The 15,890-nt window shown below is 35.1% G+C and overlaps 1 protein-coding gene across 2 annotated transcripts; it reads right to left on the minus strand.

The window, feature by feature from the left end:
- Window positions 1-1,911: 1,911 nt before the first annotated feature.
- On the minus strand, window positions 1,912-13,323 carry LOC132046513 (uncharacterized). Of its 2 annotated transcripts, none has more exons than XM_059437159.1 (18): window positions 13,157-13,323; window positions 12,922-13,007; window positions 12,399-12,490; window positions 12,062-12,106; window positions 11,920-11,976; window positions 10,841-10,915; window positions 9,982-10,047; window positions 9,693-9,735; window positions 8,355-8,400; window positions 6,952-7,045; window positions 6,811-6,863; window positions 4,564-4,648; window positions 4,360-4,462; window positions 4,148-4,240; window positions 3,288-3,354; window positions 2,984-3,050; window positions 2,812-2,865; window positions 1,912-2,516 (listed from the first exon to the last, which is right to left on the minus strand). In XM_059437159.1, exons 2-18 carry the CDS (start codon window positions 12,986-12,988, stop codon window positions 2,379-2,381), a joined length of 1,245 nt encoding a protein of 414 aa, XP_059293142.1. In that variant the 5' UTR covers window positions 12,989-13,007; window positions 13,157-13,323; the 3' UTR covers window positions 1,912-2,378. The 2 variants fall into 2 exon arrangements, with proteins under 2 accessions (XP_059293142.1, XP_059293141.1); XM_059437158.1 differs by having other exon boundaries at window positions 12,922-13,012.
- Between the last annotated feature and the right edge of the window lie 2,567 nt (window positions 13,324-15,890).

The following is a 15,890-nucleotide window of genomic DNA, read 5'->3' on the forward strand; positions in this document are numbered from 1 at the left end:
AGAAGAGTTACAAATTAAAGTGCACGATTAAATGGAGTTGGTAGCTTTTTTGTTGGGATTAGTATATGATTTTTTTTCATGATTTACCAAGTGAAGCAAACTTGTGTTCTCGAAGTAAATGATGATTGATCTGGTCCTTGATAGTAAAAACACCTTCACTAACATAACCTCAATTGTAATGCATGACATGAAGTTGATTATGACCCTTTATCTTACTAGTTGTTGACTTAGCTATATTTTCCGACTTAGTAAATTATTTGATGAGGTCCAACTTTAAGGGAATAAAAAAGGGCAAGTTACACATGGCCGGTCCATCGACAAAAATGACATTCGTAAGCTAATTAAACATACAAAAAATATACATTATTATTTATTAAAAAAATGTGCATTTTTTATGTATATTATAAATTAATATATAAAAACATATAGTTGCTGGCTTATTTGGTGGACGGCTATTTATGTAATTTTCTCAATAAAAAATCAACGCTTGTTAAACAAATGATTCTTGGGAGACAATTTTCAAAGTTCTTCTGTAAATCAATTGATAATAATTTACAATTAATTGGCTGAGTCCTCTCCTACCCAAAATCTAGATTTATTAATTGTTGCTATCATGCTATCGATAAAATCTTTGGTGGAAGTTATAAATTTATTTTAAGCGTGAGAGAATGACTTGATCTGATCAACCCCACACACGCCTTGATTGATTGCTTTTCGAATGCGGAGATGACAAACGATATGCATGCAATGTAAAGTAACAAAAGAGTTGATATAAGTGGGGACAAAAGGCACCTGCTTTTGTTGACAAAAGAGGACCTCCACAATATTATTATTTGACCTGAATTTCTTCATATCCTATTACACGCGCCATTTCTTCCTCTCTTTTTTTTTGTTTTTTTGCTTTATATATCTATGTATGATCTCATGAAGCTTACTCTTTTGTTTTTCCTCTTCTCAATTTCATGTGAAAGTGTTAAACTTCTCAATTTCAATTCATTAATAACCGGGAGTAAACAACAATAATTTAAATTTAATTTACCTAACGTATACAATTTACTTATTTTGAATAATATCTATTATATGATATATTCAACTTTTCAGCTAAATTTTAATGCATGCACCTAAACTGAATTAGCTCGTCGTAGAAGTATAGAAGTTAGAAATCTTAATCAAGGTGGTCAAACAAAGAGATAATATATTATGTATTTTGTGTACTTTGAGCTACGCTATTGACAATTTCTTCTCAGAAAAATAGAAATGGCAATCCCCGTTTATTAAAATAGTAGTATTGGTGTAACTCGGTCTATGTCTGCTCTCATGCATTACACAAGTGAGGAAGGTGACCAACAACTGGATAAGCGAATGTTAGGTGAACCTGAATGGTCTAATGAAATGATAAAAATAACAGGCAAAATTTGTTAGGAGAACTGCTCCTCTACTTTTTAAAACATATACAGAATAATCTTTATGCTTCATTTATGCCAAAATTGTTCTTTAATAGAATGAAGACTCTGTGGCTCAAGTAAATTGGCTCTCAGTTTTCTCATTATTAACGAACTGTATAATATCCTTCCTGCATAGTTGCAAGTAAACTCCTTACTCAAGCAGCTTAAGCAAACGTAAATAAGCTGCTAGAAAGCCCAAAATTTGCTCTTACCATCGTAATTCTCCGCATACATCAAGGGGAATGGAAATTTCCACCTTTCCTGTTTTAACGTTGTCTTTGATTATACTCGAGTCAGTACATTTGATATTTATATTGTCGGTTTGGTAATGTAGATACTCATAGAAGCCAAACGTTTTAGACCCTGAAAAGACGCAGCAACAGTACTATAAGTCTAGAAAAAGCACTATTGTCCATTGATAACTTCGATGGGATGTTTCTGCTTAAAAAGCTAGATAAACAAACGATTGACTTGACGTGGTGCGACAGGAATCTGATTCTCATGTTAGGCTCTTGGATTTGAAACATTGTCATCGATCTTGTCAACTCAAAAAGAGTGTAAAAAAACAGCGACTGCATGACTGCATCTACCATGAAACAAGTAAAAATAATCTTTCAAGTCACAGCATTTCTCTCCTCATAATTTGTGTGAGCACCACTATGAACAAAGTATCATTGGTGGCGCGGGGGGCGGGGGGGTGTGTTTTTGGGGGGGTGGGTTGCAAAATTGCAGGTCTATCAGAGCTTGCAAAAACTTTCATGGTTCATCAATCTCTACTGCCACAAGAATGAGAAGGCTAAATCAATATTTTGTATGCAGAGCCAGAGCACCAAATATTAGTTGCTTCCAAAGAGAAACCCGTCTTGTGCACATTTCTAACTTGGAACACCGGCCTGGGACGTGGCAAGACTCTCATCTAGAGGCAAACAGGACTCATATTGATCCGTACCTAACTTCACTAGTTCTCCCTGTTGCTTGAGTAGAAGTAGGTTGGCGCTCCCATGAAGCTTGATTTGCAAAAGGATTGTTGACATCTTCTGGTCGTGAATAGCCATGGCCTACACCGCTTACCTATTTTTCAGTTCAAAAAGCACATTAAACCAATTCAGCTCAATTATTTTCACAGCATGCTCAAAAACAACATTTTTCCCTAGCATACGCCTCTACTACATCCATACACCCTTAACCTGGACAACCATACCCCTAGGACTACTTACACATTCAGCTGTCACTCTCCCCCTCTCTACCCCCTGTGGTATAACCTCCACATATTCGCTTTTCTGGCCACAAGAAATGTATTGATAGCTCACCCAAAGCCTTCCACACCATCCCAAGCAGTTCAAACCCCACAAGTAGGTATACTTACAGTTTCCAAACATGCGGATAAAAGTGTCATTCCAGGCAATGCATCAAGCCCACGCTGTAAAAATGAAATTTAATGATTACTAATTGCCGCAAAAGAATCATACAATTGAAAGCGGAGCTGGCAAAAAGAGAGAGAGCACGGTACATAGCTAAAGCACGAATAGTTAACCTACCTGATTCTGTACTCGTGTCTTGTAAATGAAACCTCCACAGCAGAATAGTGTTGAGGCAACTAATACTCTGTTCCACACAATATGTCATATTTATATGATGCTACACAAGATGACCAAGAGCAACATCTGAATATGCGAAACGCTATTCAACATATAAATTTCAACAACAGAGTCAACAACTTCCCAAGCAAGATAACCAGTTATGCTGCAGCAAAATGTATGATGCAGAACTGCATAAGATCTGGAAGAACTCACTCAAACATTTCAACATGAAAATAAGAGGTTGAAAAGGAACATGACATACATGCATGATAATACTCCAAATATGGCCCATCCTCTTGCAGCATCACCACCTTCGCTTTGCTGATTTTCTGCAGATATTTCATTCTATTATCAGGATTTAAATGGAACAGCCACTCGGAATACTAGGGTACCAGCTAGAAAGGACATATAGTATTGCTAGGACTGCATCATTCCTAATATCAGATCTTCCCTCCGCCCAAATACACAACTATTGCTGCCCCCACCCCCCAAAATATCTCTACCAATGAGATTCTCATATGATAGAGACAGGGGAGGGCCGCACTGGTTAGCTAAGAGACCGAACCACATTCTTTTTTCCCTTTTATTTTTAAAGTATTTACTTTTGCTCAGAAGTTATCGGCTGTTATCGTAGACACACATTGTCAAAGACCCAAACATGCACTGCTCTATGAGCATAATGTATGCCCATTGATAAGAAGTGTATATTCCAACCGTTTCAACTTATGTGTCTTACTTTCCTTTTTAGTCTATTTGAAAAGAATGTCTCTTTCTATATTTAGTAAATTTACTTTCCTTTTTAGTTTATTTGAGAAGAATGTCTCTTTCTATATTTAGTAAATTTTTAATTTCAACATTAGTAAATTTTTAATTTCAACATTCTCATTTTACCCTTAATGGCATTCCCTTATAGGAATGACATGTCATGTTTAACACCAGAAGTTTCAAACGGTATTTTTTTTTTTTTTTCATATTATACACACCTTTAATTTAAGACCACAAGATTCAAAAGTTTTCTTCATATTCTTAAAATCAAACTGACACAAAATGAAACGGAAGGTGTATAACTGACAGACATAGAATGATATAAGTGAAGTTGAATAAAAGCCAGATTGCACTTACCACACATCTTTGTGAGGGTGAACTGAATGGGGTCATAGTCTTTTATAGGAACGGTGACCTGAACTTCATAGGGGTTATCACGAGCAATATCACCTGAAAATACAATCAGCAATTTAGAGGAACAAACAGTTGAGCCAAAAGATAATACAATAGCAAAACAAGAAATATCTCCCTAAACAGTCTTATAAGTGGAACAAGTCAAGTCATTATACATATCCAGTCGATCAGTAATACTGTTGGTGACAAAGTTGTTGGTGATCCACCAGTTGCTGCTGAACCGGATAATCTGACCTTCAACCCTTGCTCCGGAGAAACCTGATATGTATATGGAGAGGGATGGAGAGGGGAAAACAGTGAACTTCCAAGTGAATAACATACAAGCACAAGAATAAATGCATAATGAAAAGCTTAGGCACCTTTACTAATGGTTTCTGCACAGAACCCGAAACCGAAGCAATTGCAGTCATATAAAGTGCTACATGAGTTTGTGCAGTGATGAAGCTACAAAATCACAATAAGAATCAATTGAAATAATTTTATGCATTTTAGACTGTGATATGATAACAACTACTGTGACCTTGCAGCTTATGATAAAGAATGGAAGTCTAGATCCCACAAGAACAGGACGAGTACAAAAAGCACATAGGGTAGGCATAATGTGTATTAGAACCTTGCAGAATATAGAAGTCAGAATATATTCACAAGCATACTAAAATAGGCAGTGTAAACTAAGTTGACCAACACAGAGACAAGGATGACAACCAGTCCTCTCCATGGTATTGCTTGGTTACCTGAACCAAAGCACACTCCTGAATAAATGCAAATCATCTCTGTGGAATCATGAATGGACAAATGATATTTTACTGAAAAGAGCTAAGTTAATCAGACTCTTCACTTTCGGTGCCGCACCCGTGTCGACACGATGTGTGTGTGGGTGTGGGACCCGTACCCGATTTGGTCAAACGATTGTGGGTACTTTGACCAAAATCGATAGATAAATTTGAGACATACAATGATTTCTGAAATCAAAACAAAAGCTAGGGCTATTACAATAGCCATTTTACACCTCTATATCATTCGCAACAGTCATGTTACACCAAAAAATAGTAAGAAGATGCATCTATACTTAATATTAATTACAGGTTCAAATTTGTCTCAAATTTTTTTCCATTCTTTTCCTTTCAAATAATCCACTATATTCTAGGCGTATTTTTATAAATCTATTTTAGATATTTGAATTATTTTTAGCCGAATCCCAGCAACCGTAGCACCCGTATCCATACCTGGATCCGTATCCCTGAATCTTAAAATTTATATCATGAAGGATCCAACCTCTAGATCCACACCCATATCGGATACCCGCACCCGAGTCCGAGTAGCTTAGGAAAAGAGTGGCCAAACTTCACATTGAAGGAAAAGCAGATTTAGACACGTGACTAAATATGGGCACCTCGAAACAATTTTCTATATTACAATTTTTCCTTTTAAGGGATGACTTTTTTGGGGTCAAGTAAAAGATTTCATCGATAATAACAAGGCCTACTTGGCCGTATACAAGGGGTATACTAAAAAAGGAGAAACCTACAAAATATGGTTCTCTCCAAACACCACCCAATCTTCTATACAAACAGGAACTACATGGGTGAACCAAAAGAAAATAAGGGATCAGAGACTACTCCTTAGTTGAGCAAAGCTCATCTCCACCCCTTCAAAAGCTCTCCTATTTCTCTCTTTCCAAACGACCCACATTAAAGCAAGAGGAGTAACATTCCACGCCTTGTGCCTTCTTCTCCTAGCTCCACTCTTCCAGGTGAACATCAACTCATTCACGGATCTTGGCATAGTCCAAGAAACACCAAACCATCAAAAGATATCCCGCCATACTATATCAGCATATGTGTATGCCTTAAATTTAAGCTAGCATTTCTATCCAATTCAACATCTTATGTCTGGCAGGATCTATCCTGTTACAGAATAGACCTCAACTATAAAACACAATTACATTCCCAGATAAAATGCAGAAGTAACCATACAGAAAACCACATAACCAATACATATTCTCTTTCAGAGCATAATAATTTTACTTTTCATCAGTCAAGACTCAGTTTGAAACCTCTTCTCCCTCATAGACTCAAATGCAGTATTGATTAGAACTTTGGCAGAATCAATATGATGAGCCATAATACCTCCACAATTTTGGAAAACTGCCAGATACCTAGGTGGAGGTGATGCCAGACTAGAAAAACAAAGATACAATTGATTTGTTTGAAGAGATAAGCAGCACAAGATCAAGATAAGTACAAAGAAAAAATCTAGAGAAAAGCAGTGACAACAACAGTAACAATATCACAATCTCCTTTTGATCTCTTAGCTTGAATATACATGGAGTTTACGTGTAGTTGAAAATTACAGTGTTTAAAGAAAAGTGGGCCCAAACCCAAATAACCTAACTTTATGAATTAAAAATGGGTTCAATCTGACTCATCGAGCAGTATACAATTCAACAAATAATGAATAAACGATGGAGGCTTCTACTTAAAGAAAGCAGATATATTTTTGTGATAGTCCAAAGAGGAAAGTAAGACAGACATGTCACATAAAGGGAGTAACTATAATAAGCAAAGAAAAGATAATACGTGTAAGTAATGAGATGCCCCCTTCACCTGAATTCCTTGTGAGCTGCTTCATAGCCCATTTGAGTCATGCCATTGTAAACCTGTGCATTCACAAGCAAGGGCCTCCACACCATAAGTCATGTGAGACAGTTTGAAGGTACTGGATGAAAGAAGAAACGTTTCCCTTACAATTTCCCATGACCGTGGATGAAAACCAACTGTGAAACCTTCAAAGACTCGCAGACCTGGTTTCTCACATGGAATGGCAAGTTCAACCACAGCTCTGTCCAAAAGTCATATTAGAAATACAGCTAGACAAGTTTGAAGTTGAAGTGTACAAATAATGCATTCAAAAACCTATATTTAGTGATGTCATCATGCAATTTGCATTATTTTATGTAACTCTTCCCCAATAATCAAACCTTTTCAATTACTCTCGCTGGTCAACTTTGCCCTATGCCAATACATGGTGTAGAGACATTAGAGAAATAGTTCCATAATTCGGTAATATGAGCTTACTGAAGCATTACGATTCCAAATTTTCTTTGCACTGCACAGGTTGAGAAATGTCCCTTAATTTATAAAGTCCAAACAGAGGCCTGCCATGGCAATGAGTAAATGGGTAGGTTGAACTGCAAATATTTGAAGCAGTGCAAGAGATGTTCTCTTAACTTGATGAAACAAATTGCCGTGAAGCTCAAGAGGTTATGAAGTAGGGTACAATGTTTTAACCCAAAGGAAAAAGAATAAGAAACGCCTAAGTTGTAGTCATAATACAGTTAAAAGTCAATTTGATTAAGCTTCAGAATCAGATAGGATATGCGGTTTATGTCCTGTATTGAAATAAAACATAAGGATTTACACACAAAACGAAATGTATTTGAGTTAAAAACTTTTTTTATTGAAATATTGAAGAGACGTGTTATGAACTGCCAAAGGTACATTGGACCAACTTGGACAAGAAAATATTCCATCCTTTCAGAAATACACTACCCAATTACAGCATACCCCATAAGAGCTGTGAACCCACCTCATGCTCACCCCACTTCCAGTTTTTTAGGGACACATGCATCCAATTAACTCAGCTAAAGGAAACATGATAATATTGTTAATTTTAGGTCTTTCTGTTTGCAAGGGCCTGGAAAGGGAATGTGCCCGCAACTCCAAATATATACTCCCTCTGTTTGATTTTATATGACACTATTTCCATTTTGAAATGCTCCAAATATAATTCCTCAACTTTCAAGAATGAATTTATCAAATTATTCAAATTTTAAATTTTATTGTGATGATTTCAGTGTCAAACTAACTTTTCAACAATTACTTTAATATTTTCTTCCAATACCGCTAACACAATATCTGTCACATTAATATTGTAAACTACAAGCCTAATAAAATACGATTATACAAAATGGAATGAAGAGAGTATAACTTTTCTAATCTTTTAGACCTCACCCCAACATGCAGTTTCCCTTTTTTTTTTTTTTTTTTTTTTCATTCTTTCTCTTTTTTTGGGGGGAGAGGGAGAGGAAAGGGGACAGGGGAGGGTGTCAAAACACATAGCATATGAGCTAAAATGATGTCGAAAATACCTACAAGTAGACTCATATTCAACATTGCAGATGCATCCAAGTCCACCTGAGGAATTGAAATTTCCAAAAAGAATTAGCAAGATAGACAATGATACATTCTATACCTGACTCCCACAATTCCAAATCCCACATCATTGTTGAACAAATAGGTCATAGAGGATTCCTGAGTCAATTTTGAGAAGATCAAAGAACCTAGGATCTTGTAATACTTCACCCTATTTCTGCGAAGTAGTTCAGTTAATACATTAATTGCAGAAAAGTCACTATCTATATCGGACTTAGTTCAGTTAATACACTTAATTGCAGAAAAATCACTATCTATATCGCCAGATCTTTTTAAAAAAAAATTAGCTTCCAACTTTAACAATGAGACACATATGAAACAGAAACCAGGGAGAAAGAGACAATACTTGACTGACAAATTTAGTCCAAAAAATAATAATGCACTGCAGATTTAATGATGAAATTCAGACCCATGACCTATCAACAATTCGCATACTGTTAAGCACATCCCCGGAATTAAACCAAAATTAGCAGTATGCTAGCCCTCGCCTAAATCAGGATCATAACACAAACTAAAGTACTAAACCACAGAAATCACATTGTATGTATGAACACAACTGTCTATGTACCAAGGATAAGATTCAGTGCGTCCACCTCAATGAGTTGTATACAGCTTTCCTTTACAAGGGTGACTAGCTTTGTTCTTACATACCCAGATAACCCATCCTGGACACCTCAATAACAGACATAACTTCTGGTAGATCCTCTAATTAGCAGTTGTTACAGGTACATAAACTTCATGACTCAATTCCAGGAACCACAGCACACTGTTAATGCAGGAACATAATATTCTACCTCCACACAGAGCTGTGGAAAACCCTAAAATGGCAATTTAGGATATAGACACTGGTCAACAGCTAATAATGATCTCACTAGTAACTGAAATAGACACTAGACATTCACTGGATAAAGCATGCATATATGAGCCACCAAAAATGACATTGTCCAAGGTTATTCATAACACTGGCAATACTTTGTGCAATCTTTTCAGCTCGCAAATCTTGTGCATTAATATGTGATATCAAAATTATGTTTCTCTTAGCTGACCCCCAGGCTTTGATTTATTTTTATTTTTATTTTTATTTTTATTTTAACCCCAGGCGTCATGTTTATGATGCCATTGTAGATCTAAATTTTCAGGATCAATTGAGTGTTTCAGAAGTATTTTAGAAATCAATCAAAAATACTAACTTGGAAAATTGGTTGTTTATTGAGGCTATTTCATACATCTCGAATTAACAAGCTATCTTACTAGTCAATGAAGGGTTTACATACCTTTGCATTGTCCATGAGGACAGTTTCCACAAATGATATTGACCTATCAATGCAGAGAGTAAGAGATTCAATCGAACCGTGTTGAAGTTCAGTACATGGAACCAAATATTGAGACATGATATTCTTACATGGCCCACTAACCACTTATCTTTTCAGAGGATCTATAATATGATTCTTGAAAATAAAACAGAAAAAATGTTACATATTTATGTGTGTGTGTATATATATATATATATATATATAGAGAGAGAGAGAGAGGGGAGAGAGAGAGAGAGAGAGATATTTAAACCTTAGCTGTTCGGCCCATCTTGTCATAGCTCAGCTCACAATTCCTCAGGTCACCATTGAAATATTCCTGGGGACAATATAAACAATTTACATTAATCTTAGATTTGCAGGTAAGATCGGAATTAAAAAGCAGACATGTTGTTGTTTCAAGCGACACAGCAATTAGAAGCAAGGGAGTAATGCATCTGAGGAGCAGATTGACGCGACTTGAGGCACATACTTCACAAAAATTGAAGCGCAAAGCTATCCAAGTTAGAAGTGTTTCCTTCTACAGTTCTAGCAATTACTAGTATGTATAACATGTTTGCTAAGTCTACTAGTATACCTACAGCTAACAAGTCAGTAAACAAACCCTCCGTATAACCTCGCATTAATTTTTATTTTTTTTCCTAAAGTGAATCAGTCTTTTTTCAGCTTATCTAGTAACTGTCATTTCCACTTTATGTAGTAAACAGCTTCTGCGAACCAAGAAACAACTATCTACATGAATCACTACAGTCTCCTTGCTTCATAATGTTTTAAATATCACAGAGCAGAATATAAGACCACATGCCACACATCCCTGTAGCCTATGTCAATTACCGATGGCTACATGATGCATCAATCCCAGAGAACAACAACAACTACGCCTCAATTCCAAGCAAGTGGAGTTGTTATATGAAACCTCATTGTCCATGACTTTCCTTTTAAACCTGTCTCGGTCCATTGGGAGTGAGAGGGGAGAACCAGCCAAGGGAACTAATAAAATATCCTTAACTTCCCTATTGCACCAACAGGTATCACACTCTTGCACAAACATGCATGAATCTTTTAGTTTCTCCTCTATAAGATTAAGTTGCACCAATAGTTCAAAACCTTACCTGAACGAAGCTGACATGTTCAGACCCAGCACGAAAATAGTTGAGTTTATCAAATCTACCGTAGTCCACATATCCCTGCAGTTCAGGTGACTCTTTATTACATAAGGAATCAGGATTACAATAGAATATAAAGGACAAGTCAATTAAGTAGATGTCTTCTTAGCATAACAGCTAGGAATTTCTAACAATCTCGAAGTTACACTAACAGATTTACAAAGAAGAACTCTTTTCCCCACTTTCACTAGGCACGCGCAAGCAAATCCAGCTTTAGTTTGTTCATCAATTTCTTGATAGGCAGTTAATTTCTACTCTTGTGCACTTCAGAGGTGCCAGCCTAAGAAAATTACTCGTCACAAACATGGAGAAAAGTAAGTGGAAGAAAAATTGAAAGAAAGAGATGTGGAGGAAACTAGGAAGAAAACAAGGTTCATCATTCGGAATAAACATCACACATTTCCACCACATCCACACTACTTTAACGTGTGATTCATCATTCATACATCCTTAAGTCAGGTCAGCCACTTTGATGCCACATAAGCATAGTCAGGTGTCAGATGTGTTTATTATGTGGGGTTTTAACAAGTAGATGTGCTGAATTGGACAATTCTAAGTAGGGAGACCGGCTTGCCAAAAGTGTTCAAGTTGGAATGCTACTTCATTCAATAAGTCATATATAAATAGAAGTATGAGGTGGTTCACTTAATTCAATATGAAAATCTAGTGGTAACATACATGATTTATTGCTCTTTATTCTACTTTAAAGTAACTTAAATTACAAATGCCATTATCAATACATAGTGGCATATTCAATAGCTATTAATCTAATTAGCTATGAGTCCCTAAAAGATGTCTTTTATGCATCAGGTTAGGGATGCGAAGATGATCAACAAGGAAGGAGCTAGTTGCAAATTACTAGATAAGAAGTTTGTAACAGTTGGAGAGAACATTTTCCAGAAAAAAAAGAGACAGAACGGAAAGAGGAAATAAGCATCTCGTAATATATATATATATATATATATATATATATATATATATATATATTGTAAATAAATAAATGAAAACTTCATAAAATGCGTTACATTTCGCGATCTAGACTCGACATCTTTGCAAAATCGAACCACCAAGTCAGGATCATCCTACATTAAAGACAACTCATGAGTATTACACTGTAATTGAAACCATTGGTGGACATAGTAGCTCATATATCAAATCAGACATCACCTTCCCCTTCCCCTCATACTCAAATGGCTGTCCAATCCAGCTACTCTGGAACACAGGTTAAGAAATACCAACTTTATCCAATATGTACCTCCAATAATACAATCAGTTTTAATCATTTCAGATCTTGAGACCGATAAAATATACAACATTTAAGAAGTTTGCAGGTATTGTGGCACCATCATGGTGATTTAACAAAAGGAGTTGAGATGTGGTTCATGGTAAGTGACATTATAAGGTGAACTTAGACTTTTTTTATTTCAACCAACTGAAAATAGTCAATTTCTGCATTTTTGTGCCCTTTCTCACTGAATCGGCAAGCAATAGTTTCAAAGGATACAAAATCGTGAATGTGACTGGAGTTATCCAGAGCATAGCAACCAGTATTTGGTGCAACAACTGAAACAACTCTGATTGCTTGCAACGATACAACTGAAAAGAAAATCAAAAAGATAGATTAGATCAACGTTTTCCAAATTCTCAGTATAAAGACATCGGGTGTGTTTGGTATGACGGAAAATGTTTTCCCTAAAAATTTGAGGAAAAACATTTTCTAGATCAATAAGAACACACCAACCCACCCCCACCCCGCCTACCCCACCTCCTACTCCCCTCCCACCTAGCCCCTCCTATTCTACCCCTACCACCAGAAGTTGCACTCCGAATTTAAAAGCCTCATAGTGTTTTACTTTGAATATATGCAAATACTCTTAAAATTGACATTTTTCAACTCGGTACCAAATACAAGAAAATGAGAAGGAAAATCACTTATTTTCTTGGAAAACATTTTCTGTCATACCAAACACACCCTTCAAGTAGTTCCAGAGGATGCTTCCTCATATACCAATAGTATATATTATCACCTGCTATTGCTGTGATTAGCAAATGATAAGCTACATCTTCACCACAACATTTTTTTAGGCTCCGCATCTCGCCGAGTACGGTGGTCCTGTCCTGTCAATACAGTTTAAATATGCATCTCAATATTTTATTTTATCACTATGCTAACAATGACTAATTGGTTAACGGAAATTACAAGTTATTGCTGCAATTGTTAGCTTTTTTTGCTATGACGATAGTTCGGAGTTGGTAGCTTACCAGTAGAAGATGCCTGCGTTGTTAGCACTGGTCCGTGTACAGATTTCTATGAATTGCTCTATACAATTACTTCCTCCAAAACTTTCAATTGACTTGCCCAGTTTCCCTTTTGTTTGTCACCTGTCTTTTGATGTGATTTGGAAATGTCCTAAATTGTTTAATCTACCAACACCCCTTTTTTATTTTATTTCTAAATAAATAAATAAATAAATGTATAAAACATGAGCTCTCTCTGTTGGAAGAAATTAAGAGTACTAGGAGCCTGTTTGGATTGGCTTAAAAAAAACGGCTTATAAGCTGTTTTCAGTTTATAAGCTGTTTTTTTTAAGCTAAGCAAAATGGGCCAATTTATTTTTTTAGGTTTATTTTAAACACAAAATGACTTATAAGTTGGCCGGGTTAAATGAGCCAATGGTAATATTTTTAATTTTTCGATTTTATTTTAATTATTACAAAATAAAATTAGATATTTTGAAATCATTTAAAAAGTCATGCACAAGTGGGGCCTCACATAATTTTATGAGAAAAGACATAAAAATAGCTTTCAAAAAAAAACAATTTAATTTTATATACCTCCTAAAACGAGGAAATTAATATCAGTGATGTGACAACAAGAAAATGAGATCATTTTCTTAAAAAGGCGTGGAAGGTAAAAAAAAATAACACAAAAAATGATCCCATATCTACATTTGTCATTTTCTAATTGGATGGTTTCTTTGTTCCTATTACAAAATTTTCCACCTCCCTTTTTTCTTCATAGATTCCCCAAATTAAGAATCTCGACGGACTCAAAGAGTTGATTCGTTTGTGAGTTTTTCTCTGGATTCGGTGATTTTTTGTGTTTCTTATCTTGTCGCGGTGGTTCGGTGGACGGCGAAACGGTGAACGACCCATAAAATCGATTCAATATGCGAAAAAGAGATGCGAATCGAGTGAAAAAAAATAGAGATTTTGTTCTTATGAAGGGGGAAGAGATGGAGAGGGGTGGTGTACTATGACGGAGACAAAACGAAGGACGTCGACGATGGTTCTTTCGATCTTCGAGGTGTCGTGCTCTATCATTGTCACGAAACGAAGACCGGGCGAGATTTTGTTCTTATGGCATCGCTCCAACTATGTCGTTGAAGCGACGCCGCCCCCTCTTCCATTTGTTTATCTCACGGCGAAGCAAAGATCCATTTCTACTTGGGGAACGGGTGTTAATGACGAGTGGGACGAGTGGGTTTTGTTAATTTTATAATTATTTTTTTAGTTTGGACGAAATTATTAAAAAAAGAAAACTCATTAAATGATGTGGCTCACTCAGAAAGCGAGTGGCTCAACAACACCCATTTTTGACTTAGTCTGGACAAGGGTGGGTGGAACAAAATTCACTTGAAATTTTTTTAGGGGTATATAAACGTCTGTAAATTTAAATTGCTAAATTGAATTTTCGGAATAAGTTAGGGAGGGATTTTATGTATTTTCTCTAATTTTATTGATTGAGTCTCACCCAACATAAATGTTTTCCTCTTCTCCTTAGGAAATGGGACCAACTATCTAATAACAATACAATATGCAAAGGAACAATTATTAAGGTTGCGGTCAGGGCGACTCAACACATATGGTGGCCTAAAGCAAAACTTTAATGAGAGGCTTAAGCTTTCTTGTTGAGACGGAAAAAAATGGTATATAATTTCATTTGAAACCTATTTTCTAATTTTTTGATAAGTAAAGTTATTTAAAACTCATGGGATTTATGTTAAAGTTTTAATCCGTCTTTATTGAGTTTTGAATTATCAAATTCATATTTTCTAATGTACGTATTTATATTCACATTCATATTTTCTAATGTACATATTTATATTCAAATTCATATTTTCTAATGTACATATTTATATTCTACTAAATAATTTAAAAGATAATATAAATCTATGAAGTAAGAACGTCAAATATAACAAAATTTAGATGTAAAATAATAGAAAAATAGAATAATGGAACTTGATTCAACGGATAATTTGATATCACTTTTTGTTGCTTCAATATGCTTGGTGCAAGGCTTGAAAAATCGAGGAAAAAAATAGAAGAAAAAAGTTTGACGATTTACTTTGACTCTCTTATTTTAATGAAATTATTTCTGAGACTTGAAAAAAGGCCAAGGGAATACAAAATATTAAAAGAGTAGAATACATATTATTTGAAAAGAAATGTTAAAAAGAACAAGAATAAAATGGATTATATTGATGGTGTTGGTTGTATCAGTAAACGAGGCAAGAAAATATTATTTACCATAAGATTTAAGGAGTGATTTCTCAAAAAAACTACAGTCAGACATCTCTATAACAATCACTCAATATAACAATCTTCCCGATAACAATTAAGTTTCCTTTAGAACTTTTTTCCTGCTATATGATACTTGATTTTTATAATAGTTTTTTTTTTTACCTATAACAACAACATCTATTAATATAACATATTTTTGTATTACCCCTTTATAACAATCTTACTCAAATGTTAATTGATTTTACTATTTCTCGCTTCCATTACAAGTCATTTATCTTTCATCATTGAAACAATATTAGTACTTCTAGTTTGTTGTCATAAGCAACATATAAAAATAGAAATCTTTAAGATAAGTAATAACAAGTATAATATTTTAATTATATATTTTAAATCTTTAATATACCACATTTGATAAGAACATAACATTAATAGTTACTCAATAATAATTTTAAAAAATTGCATTAAAATCTTC

Source organism: Lycium ferocissimum, chromosome 2 (genome assembly GCF_029784015.1).
Source record: "Lycium ferocissimum isolate CSIRO_LF1 chromosome 2, AGI_CSIRO_Lferr_CH_V1, whole genome shotgun sequence".
Taxonomy (NCBI): Eukaryota; Viridiplantae; Streptophyta; class Magnoliopsida; order Solanales; family Solanaceae; genus Lycium; species Lycium ferocissimum.